Raw genomic sequence first — 21,957 nt, forward strand, 5'->3', positions numbered from 1 at the left:
GGGAAGAAAAAGTCACTGGAGACCACAGCAACATATAACCACGCCTGACTGGCTTGTTTTATTGAAGGACATGGGGTAACAACAAGTGAAGACAGCTGGGACCCCAGGTTGGGAAGAATATCCTCCCCTCCCCGTATGCACCCACTGCCCCAAATAAAAAATAACCAACTATAAGGGAGCAGCCGAGACAGTGACGGGGGCTTGGGGGAGGGCAGGGAAGGACATTCAAGGGCAGCAGTGAAGAGACCATGCGTGTGCTGAGAGGGCCCGAGGTGGCGCTGGATGAGTCTGTCTTCCTTGCAGGCATGTATAAATATAAAGATAAGCCTTTCTTTCCCTCCCTCTGCCCAGTGCTGCTCGCCACCATCCCAGCTCGCCTTTCCACATTGGCGAAGGGAAGAGGGAAAAGCAAGTTATCACCGAATTGCGATCAGCCCCACATCCATCAGCTTCTGGATCTTCTGTGCTATTACAGGGTTCTTTAAGTGTCTATGGAGAGAAGATAGAGTTATCTGAAGCTTGTTCTTTCTTAGCTGCTATTTCCCTCCACCCAAGATCCCTGGCTCTCAGAGCAAGCTCAAATGAATGACCCAGTGCCAGGAGAACCTGCCTGCCGTCCTACTGTGTGCCTGCACACCTGTAAGCCTAGCAAAAACGGCCTTCCCAACAGAACCCTAGGCTGTCAGACAATCAGGAAAGAAAGCCTCTGCACTGTCCACCTTTTCAGTTAAGATCGACACAATTCAGGGCTCAAGGGATGGATTATTGATGAAGAGATGGCTCGGGACACTTACTGCTCTTGTAGACTTTGGTTTGGCTCCCAGCACCCACACAGTAGCTCACAACCCTCTATAATCTAGTTCTAAGGGAGGTCTGACACCCTCTTCTGACCTTTTCAAGCACCAGGCATACACGCGGTATACATACACACATACATAAAGGCAAAATGCTTATACACATAACCTAAATAATTCATCTTTAAAGATAAGATAGACAAAATTCTATCTGGACACATACATCCCTCTCACTTCCCCAGCACCCCCAATGGACTTACTCGCTCAGAGCCTGGGGGTCCTTCTGCATCTGCTCCAGGATGAGCCTCATGGCTGGGTCACTCATAATCTGCTGCACCTCAGGGTCAGCCATGGCCCGCCGCTTCACATCCTCAGGGCTGTCATGTCTGTTGTACTGTGCCATCATACAGCGCTGGTAACCATCTGCTGCCTCCTACATTCCAGAAAACACAGAGAGAGGCAAGAGTCAACAACAACACTACCTGGCCCACTGCTTCAGCAGGTCCAAAGTAACAGCTCTCTGACAAAGGGAAAGGAAGAGAGACAGACACTGAAGCAACTGAAGTGGGAGGGAGTACATGAAGGACCACAGAAAACACCCAGGGGAAATAGGTGGGATGAGCCTTGCAGGCCAGCAGCAGCCTACCTTACAGCTCGAGTCCAGGTCTAGCGCCTTCTGGTACACATCCATGGCTTTTGTATAGTCCTTCATGGCTTCCAGGGCAGCTGCTTTCCGTGTGTAACCCTTGACTACAAACAGGAGGTACCAATTCAATAGCTCTAGGCTGTGGGCTCCCCCTCCCCCTTCTGCTACACACCCCAAATCCTTAACCTTGATCTCTGGGGGCAATCAGGGCACTTACTGAAGGCAGGCTCCAGCTGGATGCACTCCTCACAGTCCTAGGAAGGAAGGAAGGAAGAAGGAAAGTAATTAGGCTCTTTTCCCTCCAGGGTGCTCAGTAGCCAGCTACTGTGCCCTAAGGAGTCAGAGGTCTTGGCTTTGACTCTGCTGCTCCTGTCAAATCCAGACCCCTGGGTTCCTAGAGAGCAAGTTAAACAAGAAGGAGAAAGCTGGGTGAGAGGACTAGGAAAGCAAGCTCCAGGTCACCATCCCAATACTGAGCACTGGACTCAAGGCTGTGCTATGGCAATACCAACGGTAGGACACTTCTGTTGGAGAGCAAACACACAAATGACACTGGCTGCCTTCAGACTTATGTTCAAAAAGCCTTACATACTTTGGACAAGCAGAAACTGAAATAAATCATCTCGGTGAGTGAGTTCCAGACCAGCCAGAGTTCATGAGACTATCTCAAAACCTCCTAGGGCTGCCATTGTCTCACAAGCCACTCAGGTTTTGACAGCACCCTTGCAACCCTAACTAGAGTGATGTCATTTTCAGGCGATTCCCCAAAGATAGTGGTATCAAAACCAAAACTCTAAGTTGAGAGGCAAGGCAGGAGGACTTCAAATTAGAAGTCAGCCTGGGCTTCTTCTAGTGAGACCCTTTCACAAAACAAAAACAGCTCAGGAGCTGATGAGCTTGCGAGTCAGGGATGGCAAGGATGAAGGACTGCATTCACTCTCCTGGCAATAAACACTTGTAATCTCAGTGCTGGGGAAGCAGACAAGCGACTGCTGGGGCTCAATGGCAGCAGCCAAACCTCAAGACACACACCCTGCCTGCAGCTCCTGAGGAAAAACTTCTGAGGTCGTCACTGGCCTTCAAGCACAAGCACTCACAGACAGGCCAGCTCTTGTTGTGGGATGTGTGTACACAGTGTGAAGATGTATTGCTGTGATTGGTGTAATACAGAGCTCAACAGCCAACAGCTAGGCAGGAGGTATAGGCATGACTTCCAGGCAGAGAGAAAGGAAGGAGGAGATGAATCTAGGCACGCATCAGATGCCAACAAGACATGAAGGGAGCTGGACATACAGAAGGAAAGAAAGGTAAAAAGCCATGAGGCAAAACGTGGATTAATATAAATGGGCTATTTTAAGTTATCAGAGCTAGTGGCACAAGCTTAACCTACGGCTAAGCTTTCATAACTAACAAGAAGTCTCTATGTTATTATTTGCAAGCTGGTGGCTGACAACAAAGCTTGCTAAAAGGTATGGTAGCTACTGGCATAAACACCAGCACTCAAGAGGCTGAGGACGGGGTTGGAGAGATGGCTCAGAGGTTAAGAGCATTGCTTGTTCTTCCAAAGGTCCTGAGTTCAATCTCTGTAATGAGATCTGGTGCCCTCTTCTGGCTTGCAGGGATATGTGCAGACAGAACACTGTATACATAATAAATAAATAAATCTTAAAAAAAAAAAAAAAAAAAAAAAGAGGCTGAGGACAAGAATGATGAGTTTAAAGTCAGCATGAACTAAAAAAAGAGAATATTAAAAACAGCAGGGTGGTGGTGGTACACGCCTTTAATCCAAGTACTTGGAAGGCAGATCTCACTGAGTTCAAGGCCAGCCTGGTTTACAAAGTGAGTTCCAGGAATATTATGCAAAGAAACCCTGTCTCCAAAAACGAATAAATAAAATAAAAAAAAGGGGAGGGGGGCTGTAGAGATGGAAAAGTAGCTGCTATTCTTCAAGGACCTGAGTTAGCTCCCAGCACCCACCTGGTAACTTGGAGCTGTCCATATTTCCTATTCTAGGGGGATCCAATGCCTTCTTCTGACCTCTGAGGATACCAGGCACATATCTGGTACACATACATACATATACTTTTGTGAGGCAAAACACTCACACACATTAAAGAAAAAAAAGCGGGGGAAGACAGGAAAGGAAGAAACATTAAGACTGGGGAGGAAAAAGCACCAGGGGATTCAGGGAAGGCAGAGGAGCCACAGTCCTGGAACTAGCTCTGTAGACCAGACTGGACTTGAACTCAAGAGATCCGCCTACCTCTGCCTCCCAAATGCTAGAATTAAAGGCATGTGCCACTACCACTGAGCTCAACCACTGATTTTTAAGGGCTGGAGTCAGGCAGACACAGGCCTCCAATTTTCTATAAGCACCACATACTGTCAACCTAGAATCTTAATAAGAACGTTAACCTGCTAAGGAGAGGACAGAAAGGAGAGGTCTGGCCCCTGCAAAGCCTTACAGTAACTCCAGGTCTCACTGTAAGTAACCCCTCCACCCCAGCAGAACTCCCCAGGCCTCACCTTGAGCGCCAGTTGAAATTCCAGGAGCTTGGTGTAGCAGGCAGCTCGGTTACTGTACAGTTTGGCATCTCTTGGATTCCGTTTAATGGCTTCTGTATAGTGCTTCATGGCCTGGGGGTAGTCCCCTAGACAGATATAAAGACATTTTCTATCAGCTCAGCTGGCTTGGAACTCATTATGTAGCTCAGGCTGCAGCCCTATCTCAAGCCTCCTGAGTGATAGGATTTTAAGTGTGCATCATCATGTCCAGCTAACTAAGGATGATTTACTTCTGTTATTTTGACACAGGATCTCACTCTGTAACCTAAGCTGTTTTGGGACCCCAAGTTATCTGCCTGTCTCAGTCTCCCAGTTGCTGGGATTTCATGTGTACACACTCACACTGAGGTTTTTAGGGACTGAAAATATAGGTCAGTGGTGGACAGCTTACCTAACATGGTCAATACACTAGATTCAACTCCAATTATTGCTCCATGCACGAAAAAGAGATTAAAAAATTTTCTTCCCCAATTTTTATGAACATTAGTGTTTTGCCTGCATGTATGTTTGTGTAAGGGTATCCAGTCCCCTGGAACTAAAGTCACGGACAGTTGTAAGCTGCCATGTGGGTGCTGGGAATTGAACTCGGGTCCTTTGGAAGCGCAAGTCAGTGCTCTTAACCTTGGAGCCACCTCTCCAGCCCCTGGATTTTTTTTTGAGACAGGGTCTTACTAAGTGCCAACAGCTTGCCTGAACCCTTTTTGTAGACAAGCCTGAAGAATTCAAGAATTCCTGCCTTTGCCTGAGTATTGGGATTAAAAACACAAGTCACCTCTGACCCCAAAATTGGCTGGGCGGTAGTGGTGTACACCCAGCACTTGGGAGGTAGAGGCAGGTGAATCTGAGTTTTGAGGTCAGTCTCGTCTACAGAGAGAGCTTCAGGACAGTCAGAGCTACACAGTGAAACCCTGTCTCAAAAACTCCCCAAAGTCACAACACTCAGCAGAAAGAGAACTTTATGATAGCCAAAAGTCGCCCTCCCCTCTCCTGAAGTGTGTCCTGCAAGCAGGCACAGGAAGTCACACACACAGCAGAGCCAGGCCTCATGGACAGGGTTGCTGCTACCTTTCTGGAAGCATTCATTGCCCTTGTTCTTCTCCTCCAAAGCCAAGTCAGGGTTGATGTAGGCCAGCCGCTCCTGCTCCTTCAGGATTTTCTCTGCCTAAAAAAAGACCATCATTGGCATAGTAATTCAAACTCTCACAAACATCCAGAACACTGACAAATTAGAATTTAAAAATTTTTTTCCTTTTCTTTTTTACATTTATGTGTATGCATGTGTGCACGAGTCTGCACACTACAGCGCCATCTGAAGATCAGAGGACTTCAAGTCCCCTGCAACATATAAGTTTTATGGACTGAAATCAGGGCATCAGGCTTGGTGATCAAGTGTCTTAACATGCTGAGCCCTTTGGGTGATCCCCTAATTAGGATTTTGATTTTCAGAGTTCTACAGCAAGATTTCCATCTCATTCCCAGGCTGGGGATGTTGCTTGGTGGAGCACATAGGCACCACAAAAATACTCTCCCTGTTTTAATATTTCTTTTCTTTTTTCCTCTCTTCAAGACAGGGTTTCTCTGTGTAGCTTTGGAGCCTGTCTTAGATCTCACTCTGTAGCCCAGGCTGTCCTCGAACTCACAGAGATCCATCTGCCTCCCGGGTGCTGGGATTAAAGGTGTGTGTCACCACCACCCAGCAGGAATGTAGTTTAGCTGGTAGAGTGCTTGCTTAACATACACTGAGGCCCTACATCCAAACACCAGTAGCACAGAACTCTGTTGTGGCAGCCTATACCTGTGATCTCAGCTGTCACGTGGTAGAGGCAGAATTATAAGGAGTTCAAGGTCATGGGAGGTCAGCTTAGGCTTTGCAACCTTGTCTCAAAAAGAAAAAAAAACAAAAACAAACAAAAGCCCAGGCCTACATGATGGGGCTGCCAAGCTGGTGGGAGAAAATTGACCACCCCAAGTTGTCCTCTGACCTCCATACCTACACTGTGGCATGTACCTACCCCCAAACAAATACATGTGTAAGATGTTAAAAACAACCATTGAAGGAAGAGAGAGAAAGAGAGAGAGATAGAGATAGAGATAGATAGATAGAGAGAACAATTCTATAAAAGTAAAGTAAAACATAGCACAATTTAATTTTCTGACTTTTCTTGGCAGCGGCTGGGAACCTTCCAGTTGGGAACCTTCACTATGCTACCCAGGCTGGTCTTGAACTGCTATCTTTAGCTCATAATAGTCATGTGCCACCATGCTAGACTTGACAAATCGTGAAATTACTGCCTGTGGTGAATTGAGTAAGAATGACTCCCAAGCCAGGTGGTGGCGCACGCCTTTAGTCCTAGCACTTGGGAGGCAGAGGCAGGTGGAGCTCTTTGAGTTTGAGGCCAGCCTGGTCTACAGAGCGAGTTCTAGGACAGGCTCCAAAGCTACACAGAGAAACCCTATCTCAAAAAAAAAAAAAAAAAAAAGACTCCCATAAGCTCATCTATTTGAATGCTTAGTTATGGGGGTAGGGTGGTGGTGGAACTGTTTCAAAGAGGTTTCAAAAGCCCATGCCAGGCCCAGTCTCTTTGTCTCTTTACCTACAGATGAGAATATTGTTCTCAGCTATTGCTCCAGCACCTGCCTACATGCTACCATGTTCCCCCATGATAATGGACTAAACCTCTGAAACTGTTAGAAAGCCTTCCAATTAAATGTTTTCTCTTATAAAAATTGCTTTAAAACATTGGTAGCAAACTTCTGCCCTCTGGGGTTCTCCCATTGTGCTGTAAGCCTGTATTTAAGACCTCCTCCCTCCTTCAATAAACGGCTTTTGGCCAAAAAAAAAAAAAAAAAAAAAAAAAAAAAAAAAAAAAAAAAAGCTGCTTTGGTCACAGTGTCTCTTCATAACAACAGAAGAGTTTAAGACACTCCCCTACATTATTAAATGAGACCAGGCATGGTGGTGCAAGCCTATAATCCCAGTCATCAGGGGGCAGAGGCAGGTGAATTTCTGTTAGTTCAAGGCCAGCCTAGTCTACACAGAGTTCCAGGACTACATAATAGAGACCCTGTCTTAACAATCCCTCCAAAATGATAAGGAAAAACACAGTTGTAACAGTAATATTAGAACCTTGCCAACAGGCCCAGAGCATTTCCTTCCTAAGTAGAGACAGGTATTCGTTCTGTTACTTCAAGGACAGCCTGGTCTACAGAGCTAGTTCCAGGACAGTCAAGGCTATATACACAAAGAAATCTGTCTCGAAAAAAGACATGATAGCCCTATTCTCGTCAGACCCACCTGCTGGCACTTCTTGAGCACGTCTGGGGTTCGGTGCTCTGCCAGAGACTTATTGTAGAAATGGATAGCATCCTTGTACTTTTCTTCTTTGAAGTAGGAATTGCCGATTCGGGCATAAGCTCTGATGAAGACAAGAGGGAAAAAGCATGCTGAGAGCAGAGTTAGATGCAAGGTCAGACCTCAAAGGAAATACACCAGCAAAGCTGGCACTGCAGCCTAGAAGCCCGACCCTCTCAACAGGGCCTCAGGCCCACAACCTCCACCCGGCCCTCAGTGGGTTGGTTCAGTGGCATACTTGGCAATCTGTCGGTAGTCCTCTCGGTTCTCTCTGCCCACTTCAATAGCCTTCTCACACAGCTCCCGGCATTTGTTGTAGTCCCCTTTCTCGAAGTGTACAGCTGCCAGGAGAAGGGTGAGAAAACAGTCAGTCCTCGTTTCTTCCCTCAGGAGTGCCTGCCGGCTTCTCTTGTCACTGGTTTCTGGGCCTCACCTGCTTGATTAGTTATGTAAGTCATATTGGTAGGGTCCAGTTCCTTGGCCCTGTCATAATGCTTCAAGGCCACATCAAAATCTTTCTTCTTGTAGGCATCATTTCCCATCTCTTTTTCTTTCAGTGCCTAAATGGGGTTGGAAAAGAGTGCTTAGTAGCATCTATACCAGATGACAGCAATAGCCGCAGAGTTCACACTCTGTCACTGGTGTCAATTAGCATGTGCCACCAACATGACCAGGAAGTAAGTTGTCCCTTGAAAAGGCCTCTGCACACACCAGCCAGAGTCAAGTGGTGAGGGTTAAAGTGAACTTGAACTTCACTTTCTGACCCTGAAACTGCCTTTTCCCATCTTGGATCTTCACCAGGCAGTAAAAGGCTTCTCTGAAGGAGAGAAAATCTCTAACTCAAATCAACTGAAGATGCTGGTTATAATCTGGTGGCAGATTTTTAGCCACAAGCTGGCTGTTGTGGCTATCTTGAGATCTTAGCTGTTAGGGAAGAGCAGGCATGGTAAGAGGATCAGAAAGGGCCACAGGAACAGAAGAGTCTGCAGCATCACTCTCCACCCACACAGAGGGCCTTTTTCCAGCTGAGACACCCTGAGCAACCAACACTCACCCATTTAAGGGTACTAAATTTGGCAACAATCTGCTGTTCCTGACTACGAGAAGGGAAACACAATTCTTTAGGCACACGTCTCCTGCTCTGGAAGAGTGTTGCTAAGTGGACATCCACCACATCCAATCAGGAGGCCAAAGCCTCAGAACGGATGCAGACACCATACCTGGATCCCAGCAGGAACCAGCACCCCTCACAATTCTGTCTGCTCTACTCAGAGCTCATGCTTGCAGCATGTGATGAGGGTTCATTTTCACTGCTGAAACACTCAGAAATTCAGCATTACTAGGAAATGGCTTATAAAGAGTATCTTTTCCATAAATATACTACAAACAAACAAAAAACCCAGGGTCTCCATGTAACACAGGTTGGCTTTTTTCTTTTTTAGTTTTCAAAACAGGGTTTCTCTGTATAGCCCTGGCTGTCCTTGAACTCAAGAGATCTGCCTGACAGTCTGGCTTCTAACTCATGATCCTCCTGTAACCATAGGCATTCATTCTTATCTATTTTATATATCAATTTATAAAAGTATTTTTCTAGGGGCTGGAGAGTTGGCTGAGCAATTAAGAGAACTTGTTGCTTTTGTAGAAGACCAGAGTGAGTTCAGTTCCAACACTCACATAGTGGTTCACAACTGTTCATCTGTTAACTCCAGTTCCAGAGGATCTGACACCTTCTTCTGACCTGCATAGGTACCAGGCACGCACGTGGCGCAGATACACACATGCAGGTAAAATACTCATACAAATAAAATTAAAAAGAGGCCCTGTGATGGCACACGCCTTTAGTCCCAACATTCCCAGGTTCAAGGGAATATCTGAGTTCAAGGTCAGCCAGGGCTATAAAGAGAAACCCTGTCGCAAAAATAAATAAAAATAAAAATTCTCATCTTTTTTAATTTAAAAAATATTTTACGTGTATGAGAGTTTCGCATGCATGTACCTCTCTCTGTACACCACATGCATGCCTGGTGCCCAAAGAGGACAGAAGATGGCATCAGATCCCCAGATCTGGAGTTCGTCACCAAGTGGATGCTGGGAATCAAACCCATGTCCTCTGCAAGAACAACTGTTCTTAATCACGGAGCCATCTCTCCAGGCCCCTATTAATTTATCTATTTATGTATGTAAGCACATGTGCCATGGTATATGTATGGAGGTCAAGGGATGGTGTGTCCCCGCCCCCCCCCCCCCAAACAGGGTTTCTGTGTGTAGCTTTGGAGGCTGTCCTGGATCTCACTCTGTAGACCAGGCTGGCCTCGATCTCACAGAGATCTACCTGGCTCTGCCTCCCGAATGCTGGGATTAAAGGTGTGCACCACTGCTGCCCAACAGGACACCTTGCAAAATAGCTCTCTTCTGCCATGTGGGTTTCAGGGAGGGAAATCAGGTTAAGTTTGGCAACAAATGCCTTTACCTACTGACTAAGCCATCTCCACTGACCCTCTGATGTATTAACTAATTTTTTTTTTCTTTCAGGCACAATTTCACTATGTTACCCAGATGGGTCTCAAAACACCAGCAGGTTAGGTGATCCTCCTATCTCAGCCACTCAAGTAACTTGGAACATACCAAGTACTCAAAACTATGGGGCTGCAGAGAGCGAGTAAGTCAGTTGGCAAAGTGCTTGCCTTGCAGACACAAGCATCTGAATTTAATTTCTCAGAACCCATGTAAACAATTAAGCCAGGAGGCTGAAGAGAGAGCTCAGTGGTTAAGAGCACTGGCTGCTCTTCCAGAGGGCCCAGGTTCAATTCTCTCAGCACCCACATGGCACATTAAAGCTGTCTATAACTCTAGTTCTAGGAGATGCAATACCCTCATACTGACATGCATGCAGGCAAAACACCAATGCACACGAGCTATGAGGGTGGTAGGCCTGGAGGCATAGCTTAGCAGTTAAGCACTTGCAAAGGACCCACACAGATTTATATATGAAATCTAGTTCCAGGGATCTGACAACCTCTTCTGCCTCCATGGACACTAGGCATGAATGTGGTGCAGAGACATACACATGCAGGCAAAACAGTCACACACATAAAATAAAAATAAAGCACACTCCTTTAATACCAGTTATCTGTGAGGCAGAGGCAGGTGGATCTCTGAATTCAAGGCCAGTCTAGTCTATATAGTAGAACCCTGTTCAACAGGGATCAACCAAATAAAACATAAAAACTTACTAATTCCATCAATTAGGAGGACAATCATCCTGAGTTTAAAGCCAGCCTGGGATGCAGAATAAAACTGTTTCTGAAAGTGTCAAATCCAGAGCTTCATGCATACTAGGCAGGTATTCCACAAACTGGGCCACATCCCCAGCCTCAAACCATTTCTCAGCTACAGTCTGTAGCCATACCCATTTAATATTCTTATTTCTAATTGTTTTGGCTGTATATAAATGCATGACAATTTAGAGGAGAAAAAAATAAGACCTGTTTCTTATTCTCTGGAAGATCTTCTTCCATTGGTTCTGGCTTGGCCTCCTTTTTGGGAGGAGGTGGGGGTGGGGGGGTTGCTGCCTCTTCCTCTTCATCCATACTGCCCAGATCAACCCCAAGGAGGACACTGAGAGTAGTCATGATCCGTGGATCTTGTATTTTCCTGGATTGATCAAAAAAAAAAGAGAACGAGCTGAAGAAATGTCTCCACAGTTAAGAAAAGCACACAGCTCTTCAGAGACTCAAGTTCCCTTCCCAGCACTCATACGGGGCAGCTTAGGAGACCCCAACATCTCCGGCCTCCTCAGGCACCTGCACTCACATGCACATTCCCATATATAGACACAAACACGAATAATTTGGAAGAATAAAAATGAAAATTTTCAAGAGAAACAAAGACTTGGGGAGATGTCTCAAAGATTAAGAGTGACCGAGAGTGCCTCTAGGAGGGCCAGAATTCAGATCCCAGCACCCGTATCAGGTGGCTCACATATGTCTGTAACTCCAGCTAAAGGAGAAAAAATAAAAAGCAAGACAAGCCCAGGAGGTGGTGGCACACACCTTTAATCCCAGCACTCAGGAAGCAGAGGCAGGCGGATCTCTGTGAGTTCAAGGCCAGCCTAATCTACAAAGTGAGTTCCAGGTTAGCTAGGGCTACAAAGAACCTGTCTCAAAAAAACTAAAAACCAAAAGCAAACAACCAACCAAAAAAGGCAAGACAAGCCAGATATGATGGTGTATCCCTTTAATCTGGCACTTAAGAGGGTTCTACAATTGCTCTTAACCTATTCACTGCTAACAGGTTACTGCATAGATGGTCTTCACCCACTGATACATGGCTAGAGCCAGGGCATGTAGCTCAGAGACAAAACATTTGCCTAGCATGGGCAAGGCACTCGGTTTGATCTTCAGGACTGCAAAAATAAGCAAAGCTAGAATTCTAGAAGAGGCAGGTCTGTAAGAAACATTCCAGAGTGCTATTATAAGCTATTGAACCCTTTCTATGCAAATTACAAAACTTGCCCTACTCAGTGGCAAAAAAGCAAAGGCAGAAAAACCTGTGGTTCAGACCAGAGAGCTTCTTCTGCCGGAGTTCCTGTTGCCTCTACTTACGTGCCCAGGTCTGAAGGCTTGTTCCGTAGCTGTTCTATGAGTTCCCGGTAGGTAGGGTCACTGAGCAGTGTCCTTGTCCTAGGATCGTTCTCCAACTTCTGGTACAGATTAGGCAAGTTGAAAGGATTCATGAATTTCCTCTCTGTCCAAACGAGGGAAAGTGCATCAGTATGAAATGTTTACTTGAGTTACCATGACATTACCCACCACCTTCACTTGGGGGAGGGCAGGATTGTTTTCAAAATTAATCCCATTACATAAAAGACCACTTACCTGCCAACCTGGCCTCCATGTTCTGCAAGCCCTCCTTAAGCTGGAGGTTATTTGCTTCATGTTTTAAACCCTCTTCATAGGTTCGCTTGGCTTCTTCAAACCGGTTTAGGAATTCAAGAGCTGCTGCTTTTCTTGAATAACCCTTAATACCCCCAACATTATAGAAAATAGAGGTCATACACAGGTAAATTCAGATAAACTCAAAAAACCTACTAGGGTTTGTTTTATTTATTTAACCTGTATGTACGGGTGTTCTCCCTGCATATGTTGATCTGTGTGTGCCTGGTGTCTACTGAGGCCAGAAGAGGGCACTGGATTCCCTGGGACTGGAATTACAGTTCTGAGCCACCATGTGGGCACTGAAAATTAAACCCAGGTCCTCTGGAAGAGCTGCCAGTACTCTTAACAACCGAGTCATCTCACCACCCCCAACCCTTCCTGAGACAGGGTCTCATTATGTAGCTCCAGGTGGCTTCAAACTCCACCTGTCTCTAATTCCCAAGTGCTGGGACTAAAGGCATGTACTTTTTAGACCCAAATGATACTTGCATAAAGGCCAACCAGAGAACAGGGAAAGGATTCAACCCCAATGATGATACCAAAAGGATGCAGACAAAGGTGCTGTCAGCTTCTTTAACACTCTTTTATTTCTTAGCAGCACAACTAAGAAAACCTGTTTACTACCGATGGTAAAGACTTGGTGAATTAAGTGTTCACCTTCAAGGGGTACTTCTGACAGGGTGGGCAGACAGGTCAGGAGGACCTGCTAAAAAGGGACCACAGACCAGACCCAAAGTCCTTAGGAAAACTGCAGAGCCCAACTCTCCAGCTTACCTTGCCCCAGTCGGGCTTCAGGTCAACCGTCTTACAGCCATCCTCATAGGCCTTCTGGTAGTCTCCTTTCTTGGCGTAGGCCGCAGAGCGATTGCTATAGAGCACATGGTTCTGGGGATCTAGTTTAATCGCCTCAGAGTAGCACTGTAAGGCATCATCGATGTTCCCAGCACTCAGGGCCTTATTGCCCTTCTCCTTTAGTTCATTCACCTGAGGAGAAAAGGAAGGCATCAATAGAGCCTCACTCCAAATAACATTCCTTCTCTCTTGGGGTGTTAGGTTATACTTACTCTTCCTAAGTATTAACTAGCTGGCTACTACTGATCAAGAGAGAAAAATGCTAATCCAGCCACACTCTCCCACATCTCTGGATGCTAGCAGGAAAAGCGAAAGCAGGAGCATGAAGTCGACTTCAGGTCAACAGAGAACTCAGCCCCTCCGGCACAACACAAGCTTCCTCTGAAAAGCATATTCAGCCTGGCGGTGATGGCTCACACCTTTAATCCCAGCACCCAGGAGGCAGAGGCAGGTGGATCTTTGTGAGTTCAAGGCCAGCCTGGTCTACAGAGTGAGATCCAGGAAAGGCACAAAGCTACACAGAGAAACCCTGTCTCAAAAACAAACAAACAAAAAAAGAAAAGAAAAGAAAAGCATACTCACTTGTAAGCTTTTCAAAGAGCTGAATGGTAAAATGAGTACAGGAAGAGCTACGCATGCTCAGATACATGATTGAGCAGCAAGCATGGTGACACAAATCTGCACTCCCAGTACTCAGAAGGCTGAGGTTGAAGAATACGAGTTCCAGTTTCAAAAAACTCAAGACGGGCGCCCAATGAGATGGCTCAGTGTGATCAACACTCAAGCCCGACAATCAAGTTTGAAACCTGGACAGTAAGGGTGGAGAAGAGAACCAACTCCACAAAGTTGTCCTACAACCTCCACCATATGCACATCTGAACACACACATTTACTCTAGTGCCCTACAAGCCTCAGGAGAAGAGGCCTCTATTCCTCTATGCTTATTATGGCTCTACTGCCATAATTCATATCCCATTATCAGTAAGAGCCAAATGGGAGTTTACTGTGCTGTCCCTTAAGGGTAGAGCTAGTCCCCATCAATGCTTTACTATTACTCTATCAGGAAGGAGAGGAGAGGATGAAGACAAGTATCATCTCATCCCATTCTTTTAGTTGCCAAGGAGCTTTATAAAGTGAAGAGACCTTGCTTAAGAGGAGTTCACCACAAAGCCACAAGTTTCCTCCCTTCCCTTCATAACACTTTGAGACAGTCTCAGTTTAATTTCAAAGGCTAGCCTTGAACTTGAGATCTTGTTCTGGACACCCACTAGCTGAGATTAGAGATCTACAAGTGCTCCTCATTATCTGTGTGTGTATAATGGGTTTTTCTTAACAGTGCTGACCTACAAAAGGTCAAGAACTTCATTGCCAGGCTGTGATGGCATACACCTTTAATCCTACCCAGCACCTGTGAGGCAGAGGCAGTCAAATCTCTGAGTTCAAGGCCAGTCTGGTTTATAGAGCCAAATTCCAGGACATCCAGAAAGGCACAGAAAAACCCTGTCTGGAAAAACAGTAACAACTCCCCCCACAAAAACAAACTAACAAATGCTAAAACTTCCTATAAGTCTAGCTAAAACTATACCTTCACAGCTCCCTTTAAAATGCAAGCACAGAGTGCACAATGAGCAGAGTAGGATATACACTTATGCCACTGGGGTGTGGATTTAGCTCACTTGGTAAACGAAGCCCCAGGTTGAATTCCAGCACCAGACATTTTGACCTACATGCACATACATGTTATTACAGGACTTATGAGGCACAGAAAGGAAAATAAGAAAGTCATTCCTTGGCTATATACAGTAAGTCTAAGGCAAGCCTGGGATACATGAGACTCTAACACAATCAAGCAAGGCCAACCCATTTTGAGTCAAAGCTGTACTAAAGTTATTACAGTACCTATTATGAAACTATCATCCACTCATGGTTCAGTAGACTGACATAGAATTCACTTCCTTCAGATGATTTTAGAAACCCAGGCATACCATAGGAACTTCCATAGAGCAGAGATCCTAACGCAAAGGTAAGCTGAGTCTGCCCTGTAATCTCAGCACTTAGGAAGGGGAAAGAGACCGTATTTTTAGGGAAGGAGGATGAGAAGCAAAGGCACAGGAAACTGCCAAAATTCCATCCCTTTAAAGGAAGGCCAACGGAGAAAAAGGTGGAAAACTCCATTCAACTGATATAAAGAGGAAGCTGACTTTGTTAGCTCTTGTTTAGAGAAAGGGTTTTACACAGGCCTGAAATTCACTATGTAGCCCAGGCTGGCTTACTGCCTCAGCCTCCTGAGTGCTGGGTTTATAGGCATGAGCTCAACACTCCACTTGGAAAAAATACTTTTCAAATGAGCATTGACAGGAAATCAATCGTTAGGAAATAAACTGGGGGCAAATTACCTTGTTAAAAAACAAAACTAGGAGCCGCGGTGGTGGCACACACCTTTAATCCCAGCACCCAGGAGGCAGAGCCAGGCAAGGCTCTGTGAGTTCGAGGCCAGCCTGGGCTACCAAGTGAGTTCCAGGAAAGGTGCAAAGCTACACAGAGAAACCCTGTCTCAGGGGGAAAAAAAAAAAAAAAAACCAGAAAAACCAAAAACAAAACTAGGGGCTGGAGAGATGGCTCAATGGTTAAGAGCACTGGCTGCTCTTCCAGAGTAGTTAGGTTCAACTCCCAGCACCCACATGGCAGCTCACAACTGTCTGTAACTTCAGTTCTAGGGGATCCAACACCTTCACACAGACATACACGTAGACAAAATACCAATGCATATAAAATAAAATTAAAAAACAGAGTGGTGATGGCACATGCCTTTAATCCCAGAACCCAGGAGGCAGAGGCAGGAGGATCTCTGTGAGTTCAAGGCCAACCTGATCTACAGAGTGAGTTCCAGCACAGGCTCCAAAGCAACACAGAGAAACCCTGTCTCGAAAAAAAATCAGAAGAAATAAATAAATAAAACAAAACAAAAAACAAACACTTCTTCAGGAAAACACCAAATGGCGGACGACGCCGGTGCAGTGGGAGGGCCCGGAGGCCCAGGACTAGGAGGTGGCGGCGGCTTCCGCGGAGGATTCGGCAACAGCCTCTAGGCCGCGGTCGAGGCCACAGGGCTCGTGGAAGTAAAGCTGAAGACAAGGAGTGGATCCCCATCACCAAGCTGGGCCACCTGGTTAAGGACATGAAGATCAAGTCCCTGGAGATCTACCTGTTCTCCCTTCCCATTAAGGAATCAGAGATCATTGACTTTTTCCTGGGCGCATCCCTAAAGGATGAGGTTCTAAAGATCATGCCAGTGCAGAAGCAAACTCGGGCTGGCCAGCGGACCAGGTTCAAGGCTTTTGTCACTATTGGGGACTACAATGGTCATGTTGGTCTTGGTGTGAAGTGCTCCAAGGAAGTAGCCACTGCCATCCAAGGGGCCATCATCTTGGCCAAACCTTCCATTGTCCCTGTGCGGAGAGGCTACTGGGGGAACAAGATTGGCAAGCCCCACACTGTCCCGTGCAAAGTGACAGGCCGCTGTGGCTCTGTGTTGGTGCGTCTCATCCCTGCCCCCAGGGGCACTGGCATCATCTCTGCTCCTGTGCCTAAGAAGTTACTGATGATGACCGGTATTGATGACTGCTACACGTCAGCCAGGGGCTGCACTGCCACCCTGGGCAACTTTGCCAAGGCCACCTTTGATGCCATCTCCAAGACCTACAGCTACCTGACCCCCCATCTCTGGAAAGAGACTGTGTTCACCAAATCTCCTTATCAGGAATTCACTAACCATCTTGTGAAAACCCACACCAGAGTGTCTGTTCAGAGAACTCAGGCTCCAGCTGTGGCCACCACATAAGGGTTTTTATACAAGAAAAATAAAGTGAATTAAATCTGTTAAAAAACAAAAACAAACACAACAAAACTAGAGGGGCTAGAAAGAATGCTCAGAGGTTAAGAGCATATGACACTCTTTTGGAAGATCTAAATTCAGTGTCCTCCCAGGTGGCTCCCACATCGATGGCCACCATGGGCACAAATGTACATGGTATACAAATAAAAATACATCTCTTTGTTTGTAGACAAGGTCTCTCTCTGTAGCTCTGGCTGTCCTGTAACTCCACTATGTAGACAAGGCTAGCCCCTGCTTCCCAAGGGTTGGGATTAAAGGTCTGTGCCCCCAAACTTGACGTTAAAAAATGTGTTGGCTCAGCAGTTAACCGCAACTAGCTGCTCTTCCAGAGGACCTGAATTCAATTCCCAGCACTCACATGGCAGCCTGCAACTGTCTGTAACTCCAGTTCCAGAGGATCTGACACGCTCACACAGACATACATGGAGGCAAAAAACACCAACACACAAAAACAAACAAATAAATAAGTAAATAAATAATGTCCTTTGGTATTTCTTGAGACAGGGTCTCACTACACAGCTCTGGCTGTTCTATTACAGAGATCAGCTTGCCTCTGCCTTATGAGTGCTGGGATTAAAAGCATGCACCTTTACACCTGGCAAAAATAAATTTTACAAATGTAAACTATGATGCCAGGAGTGGTGGTGCATGCCTTTGATCCAAGCACTCAGGAGGCAGAGGCAAGCTGATTTCTGTGAGTTCAAGGCCAGCCTGGTCCACAGAGTGAATTCCAGGACAGCCAAAAATACACAGAGAAAGCCGGTCTCAAAATAAATAAACAAACAATACATCACTGTAGGATTTACCTGAAAGAACTCCCTTCTTCAAATGTACAATTTTCTTTTCTTTTTTCTTTCTTTCTTTTTTTTTTTTTATTTTTATTTTTGGAGACAAGGTTTCTCTGTGTAGCCCTGGCTGTCCTAGAACTCAAACTTTAGACCATGCTGGCCTTGAACTCACAAAGATCCGCTTGCCTCTATGCTGGGATTAAACATAGGCACTAACTGCCGGCCTGACTCAAACGCACTATTTTCAATATTCAAATTTATTTCTCTGGGTGGTGACGGCACAAGTCTGATCCCGGCACTTGGAAGGCAAAGGCAGGCAGATTTCTGAGAGTTCAAGGCCAGACTGGTCTACAGAGCAAGTTCCAGGACAGGCTCCAAAGCTACACAGAGAAACTGTCCTAAAAAACAAAAACAAAAACAAAATTATTTCTTGTGTGCATGCCAGGGCACAGAACAGAAGTTGACTGAAGTCAGGATGTCTTCCTCTACTGCTCTTCACCTTAGTCTTTGAGACAGGGTCTCAATGAGCCTGGAGTGCATAGACTGGCTAGTGAGCCCTGAGATCCTCCTCTTTCCCCCCAACTCTTTGGGTGGGTGTTGAGAATCTGAACTCAGGTTCTCATTCTTTTTTTGAGACAGGGCTTCTCTGTGTAACAGCTCTGGCAGTGCTGGAACTCCATCTGTAGACCAGGCTAGCCTTGAACTCACAGAGATCTGCCTGCCTCTGCCTTATGAATGCTGGGATTAAAGGCTTTTGCCACCACTGCCCAGCTCAGGCTCTCATTCTTACACATCAAGGTTTTTACCATCCTGTCCTGAGCTTAGCCAGTCCCTTATAGTCTACATGTGTATTTGCACACTTGTCCAATGGCTGGCAGGATTTTATTTCTGAGGTGGGTGGGGCGGATGTATAGCTCTGAATACACCCAGGGCCTGGAACCCAATAGCCAGCACCACATACTAGATGAATGAATGAATGAATGAATGAAGGAAGAGAAGAGCCCCTTTTTTGTTCTAACAAAGTGTTGCTTATTCCAAAAGCGAGTTTTTGGGGGTTTTTTTGGTCTGTACTGCAGCCTATCTATCCCAGACACAACTTCATTACTTCAAGGGTACAAAAAGTTGGTTAAGTGCTCCATTTCCAGCCTTACTAAGGAAGCAGGGAGGCCCTAACGGTCCCTTACAGTGGCTAGTCCAGAACAAAAGGTTTTACTTTGTACATCATACTAAAAGTAGTAAGCTGTTCTCTTTTTTGTGAGCATTTGGGTGAATCAGGACAGTTCAATGACGGCTTCCAAGGTAACAAAACCTCTCCAGGCCTCTCAGGGCTGCGGGCCACTGTGGCCTGAGCTAGTCACTAAGGAAAGGGCAGCAAGTTCGACTCCGTGCCCTAGATGCTGAGCGAGGAGAGGCAGGGATTTCTGGCTGCTCACTATCGGCTCACAACTGTCTCTAACCACTAAATCCCGTGTAACTGGAGCCCGAATTTCCAAGTGTCAGATCCCCAGTCACCACAAAAAATAAATAAAATTTTAAAAAAAGAAAAAAAAAAAGAAAAAGAAAAAGGGAAAGCGCGGGGGGGGGGGGGGGGGGCGACGTATGCATCTCGAGCCGCAGGGAGACTCGGTGACACGGTCCGCGTCCGCCTCCCCTGCACAGCAGCGCGGGCCCCTCTCCCGGGCGCACGCAGCTGCCCTGTTCCCCGAAGGCGGCCGAGGTGATCGGTCACCGGAGCCCTCCAAGTTCGTCGCGGCCGACGGGGGCCTCCCGCGCTGAATCGGCCCCGCACCCAGAAGCCTCGGGGCCCGGGCCGCGGCCAGGCCCGCTCCCGCTCCCGCTCCGCTCGGCGGGCCGCGGGGGCGACGGGCGCTCGCCATTCTCCCCTCACACGCCCGACCGCGGCCCTCAAGCCCTGGCCTCGGCCGCGCGGCCCGGCCCCCGACCCCTCGCCTCTCCCCGCCGTCAGGCCTGCGCTGCCCCGGGGCCCCGGCCGCCCCTCCCCCTTCACCTGCTCCATAGCCTGGCCCGGAACCCCGTTGAATCGAATTCGTCCGCTCCGCGTTCCCAACCGCACGCGCCGCCTTCTGGAACCTACTAGAAGCTGCCGGGACCCCCCGGTTCCCGCCCCTTCCTTGCCTGCTCACTGGTTGATCGCGTCCAGGGGGCTCTATGCTCCTCTGCTATTGGCTTTAGATCCAGTCAATCATTCTCGCTTCTCTTTCATTGGTTCTCTGCGGGTCTTCTCGCCAGCCCTGCCTCCCCTGCACCTCGGGATTGGTCGGTCTTCGATAAGCCCCGCCTATGGCAGGGAGGAGCGGGCCTTGACGACACGGATTGGTTGGTGAGTCCGTCAATTGTGCCTGACCTGGCCGCGCCCATTGGTCCCGTTCTTTCTGGAAATTTCCACGACTCTCATTGGGCTGAAGGACTCCTTGACGGAACCGCCTTCAGAAAAAAAAAATTCAATTGGGTGTGTGTTGGGGGTGGAGTGGAAACTGGGCACACTTGGCCCTGATTGGTTTAGGCCGCTGCTCGGCCAAGGGGCGCTCGGCGGGTGGTTCGTGGGCGTCCTGCGTCGGACCGGCTTTGCCTGCAGCCTGACGACCGGCTGTTCTCCCAGAGCCCGCGACTGTCAGCCGGCTGGGTGGCCGTCTTAGCGGGCGGCGACGGGCCGGTGCTTTCCCCGCGGTGGCTCGGCTGAGCGGTGTCGTCAGCGGAGCCGCACGCCTCTGAGTTCAGGTGCAAGCTCGGTGCCCGCGTCCTGCCTGCAGAACTGCCACTCTGGTTGCAGGCTCGCCGTGCGGTGCACGGAACAATGGAGGCTGAGGACGGGTCTGGGGAGGGCAGGGGTGAGGGGTGGACTCTGGTGCCCTCTCTGTGCCAGGGGCGCCAATGCACATCCTTTCCAATCGGTTACCCCTTATCAAATGTTCGCTTATACCTAGTTCTCCTGCCTCGGCTAAGATCACCGCAGGAGAGCCGGGCGAGGTGGCGCACTCCTTTAATCCCGGCACTCGGGCGACAGAGGCAGGTGGGTCTCTGTGAGTTCGAGGCCAGCCTGGTCAGCAAAGAGAGTTCCAGGGCAGCCAGGGCTACACAGAGAAAGCCTATCTGGGGGGGGGGGGGGGCGCACGACAAAAAAGTTATGTTGGGCTGGAGAGATGGCTCAGTAGTTAGTTAGGATGGTATCCTGCTCTTTAAAGGATCCCAGCACTCAGTAGGCAGAGGCAGGCGAATCTCTGAGAGTTTGAGGCCAGCCTGGTCTACAGAGTGAGTTCCAGGACAGCCAAGAGCCACTACACAGTGAGACCTTGTCTCAAACCCTCAATAAAAAAAATCAGTAAATGAAAGTGGAGGGGCTGAAGAAATAAGTGGGTTGGCAATTAAGAACCCTTGCTCCTCTTGCAGAAGACTCTGGTTCAGTTTCCAAAACGAGCATGGCAGCTCACAACTGACCAAAAATCCAGTACAAGGGGACAGTGACCTATTCTGGCCTCTAACACACAGATGGTGCGCAGACATACATACAGGAAACACATACGCACAGGCACACATGCACGCACATGCGTGTGTACAAATAAACAAGCTCAAATAAATTGAGGAAGACACCTTACGTTGACTTCTGACCACCACATATGCGCACGTGTACCTACACAATAAAAAAGAACACGGTGTGGATCTTCAGATGGAGACTGTTGAGGCACTCTGAAGCTTGAGCGTCCAGTGCCACGGTAAAGTCAGGCTGAACACTTGGAAATGTGAGCTCTCACCAGCTCCACTACCTTAGTTTCCACACCCCTAACCTGAGCTGAGAGTTGAGTCAAGGAAATCAATGTCCCCTTCTCCCGGGTCCCTAGGACACAGCAGTGTCACCACAGAGACGGCTGGCCCCGTGCGTCCCCGAGTGTCCTGTGTGTTCCAGAATATTGCTGTTGAGAGTGGAGGGAAGTCAGGGACGGTTGTGTCAGCTCGAGACCACTGTCCTTACAGAGCAAACTCCCAGTTTGTACAGCGGCCTTTTAATGGCAGTGTGGTGTGGAGTGAGCAGTGCTGTTGCTCAGGATTCTGGGGGATCTTGGGATGCTGGAGTGAGGACTTGAGATAACCCTGGCTTCCTTCCCCCACTAA

At 47.6% G+C, this 21,957-nt stretch overlaps 1 protein-coding gene and 1 pseudogene across 1 annotated transcript; one reads left to right on the forward strand and one right to left on the reverse strand.

The window, feature by feature from the left end:
- Nucleotides 1-29: 29 nt before the first annotated feature.
- On the reverse strand, nt 30-19,984 carry Stip1 (stress induced phosphoprotein 1). Its single transcript, XM_076558349.1, has 14 exons — nt 19,838-19,984; nt 13,069-13,278; nt 12,235-12,376; nt 11,962-12,103; nt 10,843-11,011; nt 7,791-7,917; nt 7,596-7,698; nt 7,301-7,421; nt 5,071-5,167; nt 3,967-4,091; nt 1,658-1,694; nt 1,441-1,544; nt 1,055-1,227; nt 30-489 (listed from the first exon to the last, which is right to left on the reverse strand). Exons 1-14 carry the CDS (start codon nt 19,844-19,846, stop codon nt 417-419), a joined length of 1,632 nt encoding a protein of 543 aa, XP_076414464.1. The 5' UTR covers nt 19,847-19,984; the 3' UTR covers nt 30-416.
- On the forward strand, nt 16,137-17,028 carry LOC107401652 (small ribosomal subunit protein uS5 pseudogene; annotated as a pseudogene).
- Nucleotides 19,985-21,957: the final 1,973 nt, after the last annotated feature.

This window comes from Peromyscus maniculatus, chromosome 1 (assembly GCF_049852395.1).
Source record: "Peromyscus maniculatus bairdii isolate BWxNUB_F1_BW_parent chromosome 1, HU_Pman_BW_mat_3.1, whole genome shotgun sequence".
Taxonomy (NCBI): domain Eukaryota; kingdom Metazoa; phylum Chordata; class Mammalia; order Rodentia; family Cricetidae; genus Peromyscus; species Peromyscus maniculatus.

Excerpts from the sequence above, each read along its gene's own strand:
- Stip1 (XM_076558349.1), bottom strand. Across the intron at positions 12,104-12,234 it reads CATGGAGGCCAGGTTGGCAG|AGAGGAAATTCATGAATCCT; the intron begins GTAAGTGGTCTT and ends TCGTTTGGACAG. Across the intron at positions 1,228-1,440 it reads ACCTGGACTCGAGCTGTAAG|GAGGCAGCAGATGGTTACCA; the intron begins GTAGGCTGCTGC and ends TCTGGAATGTAG.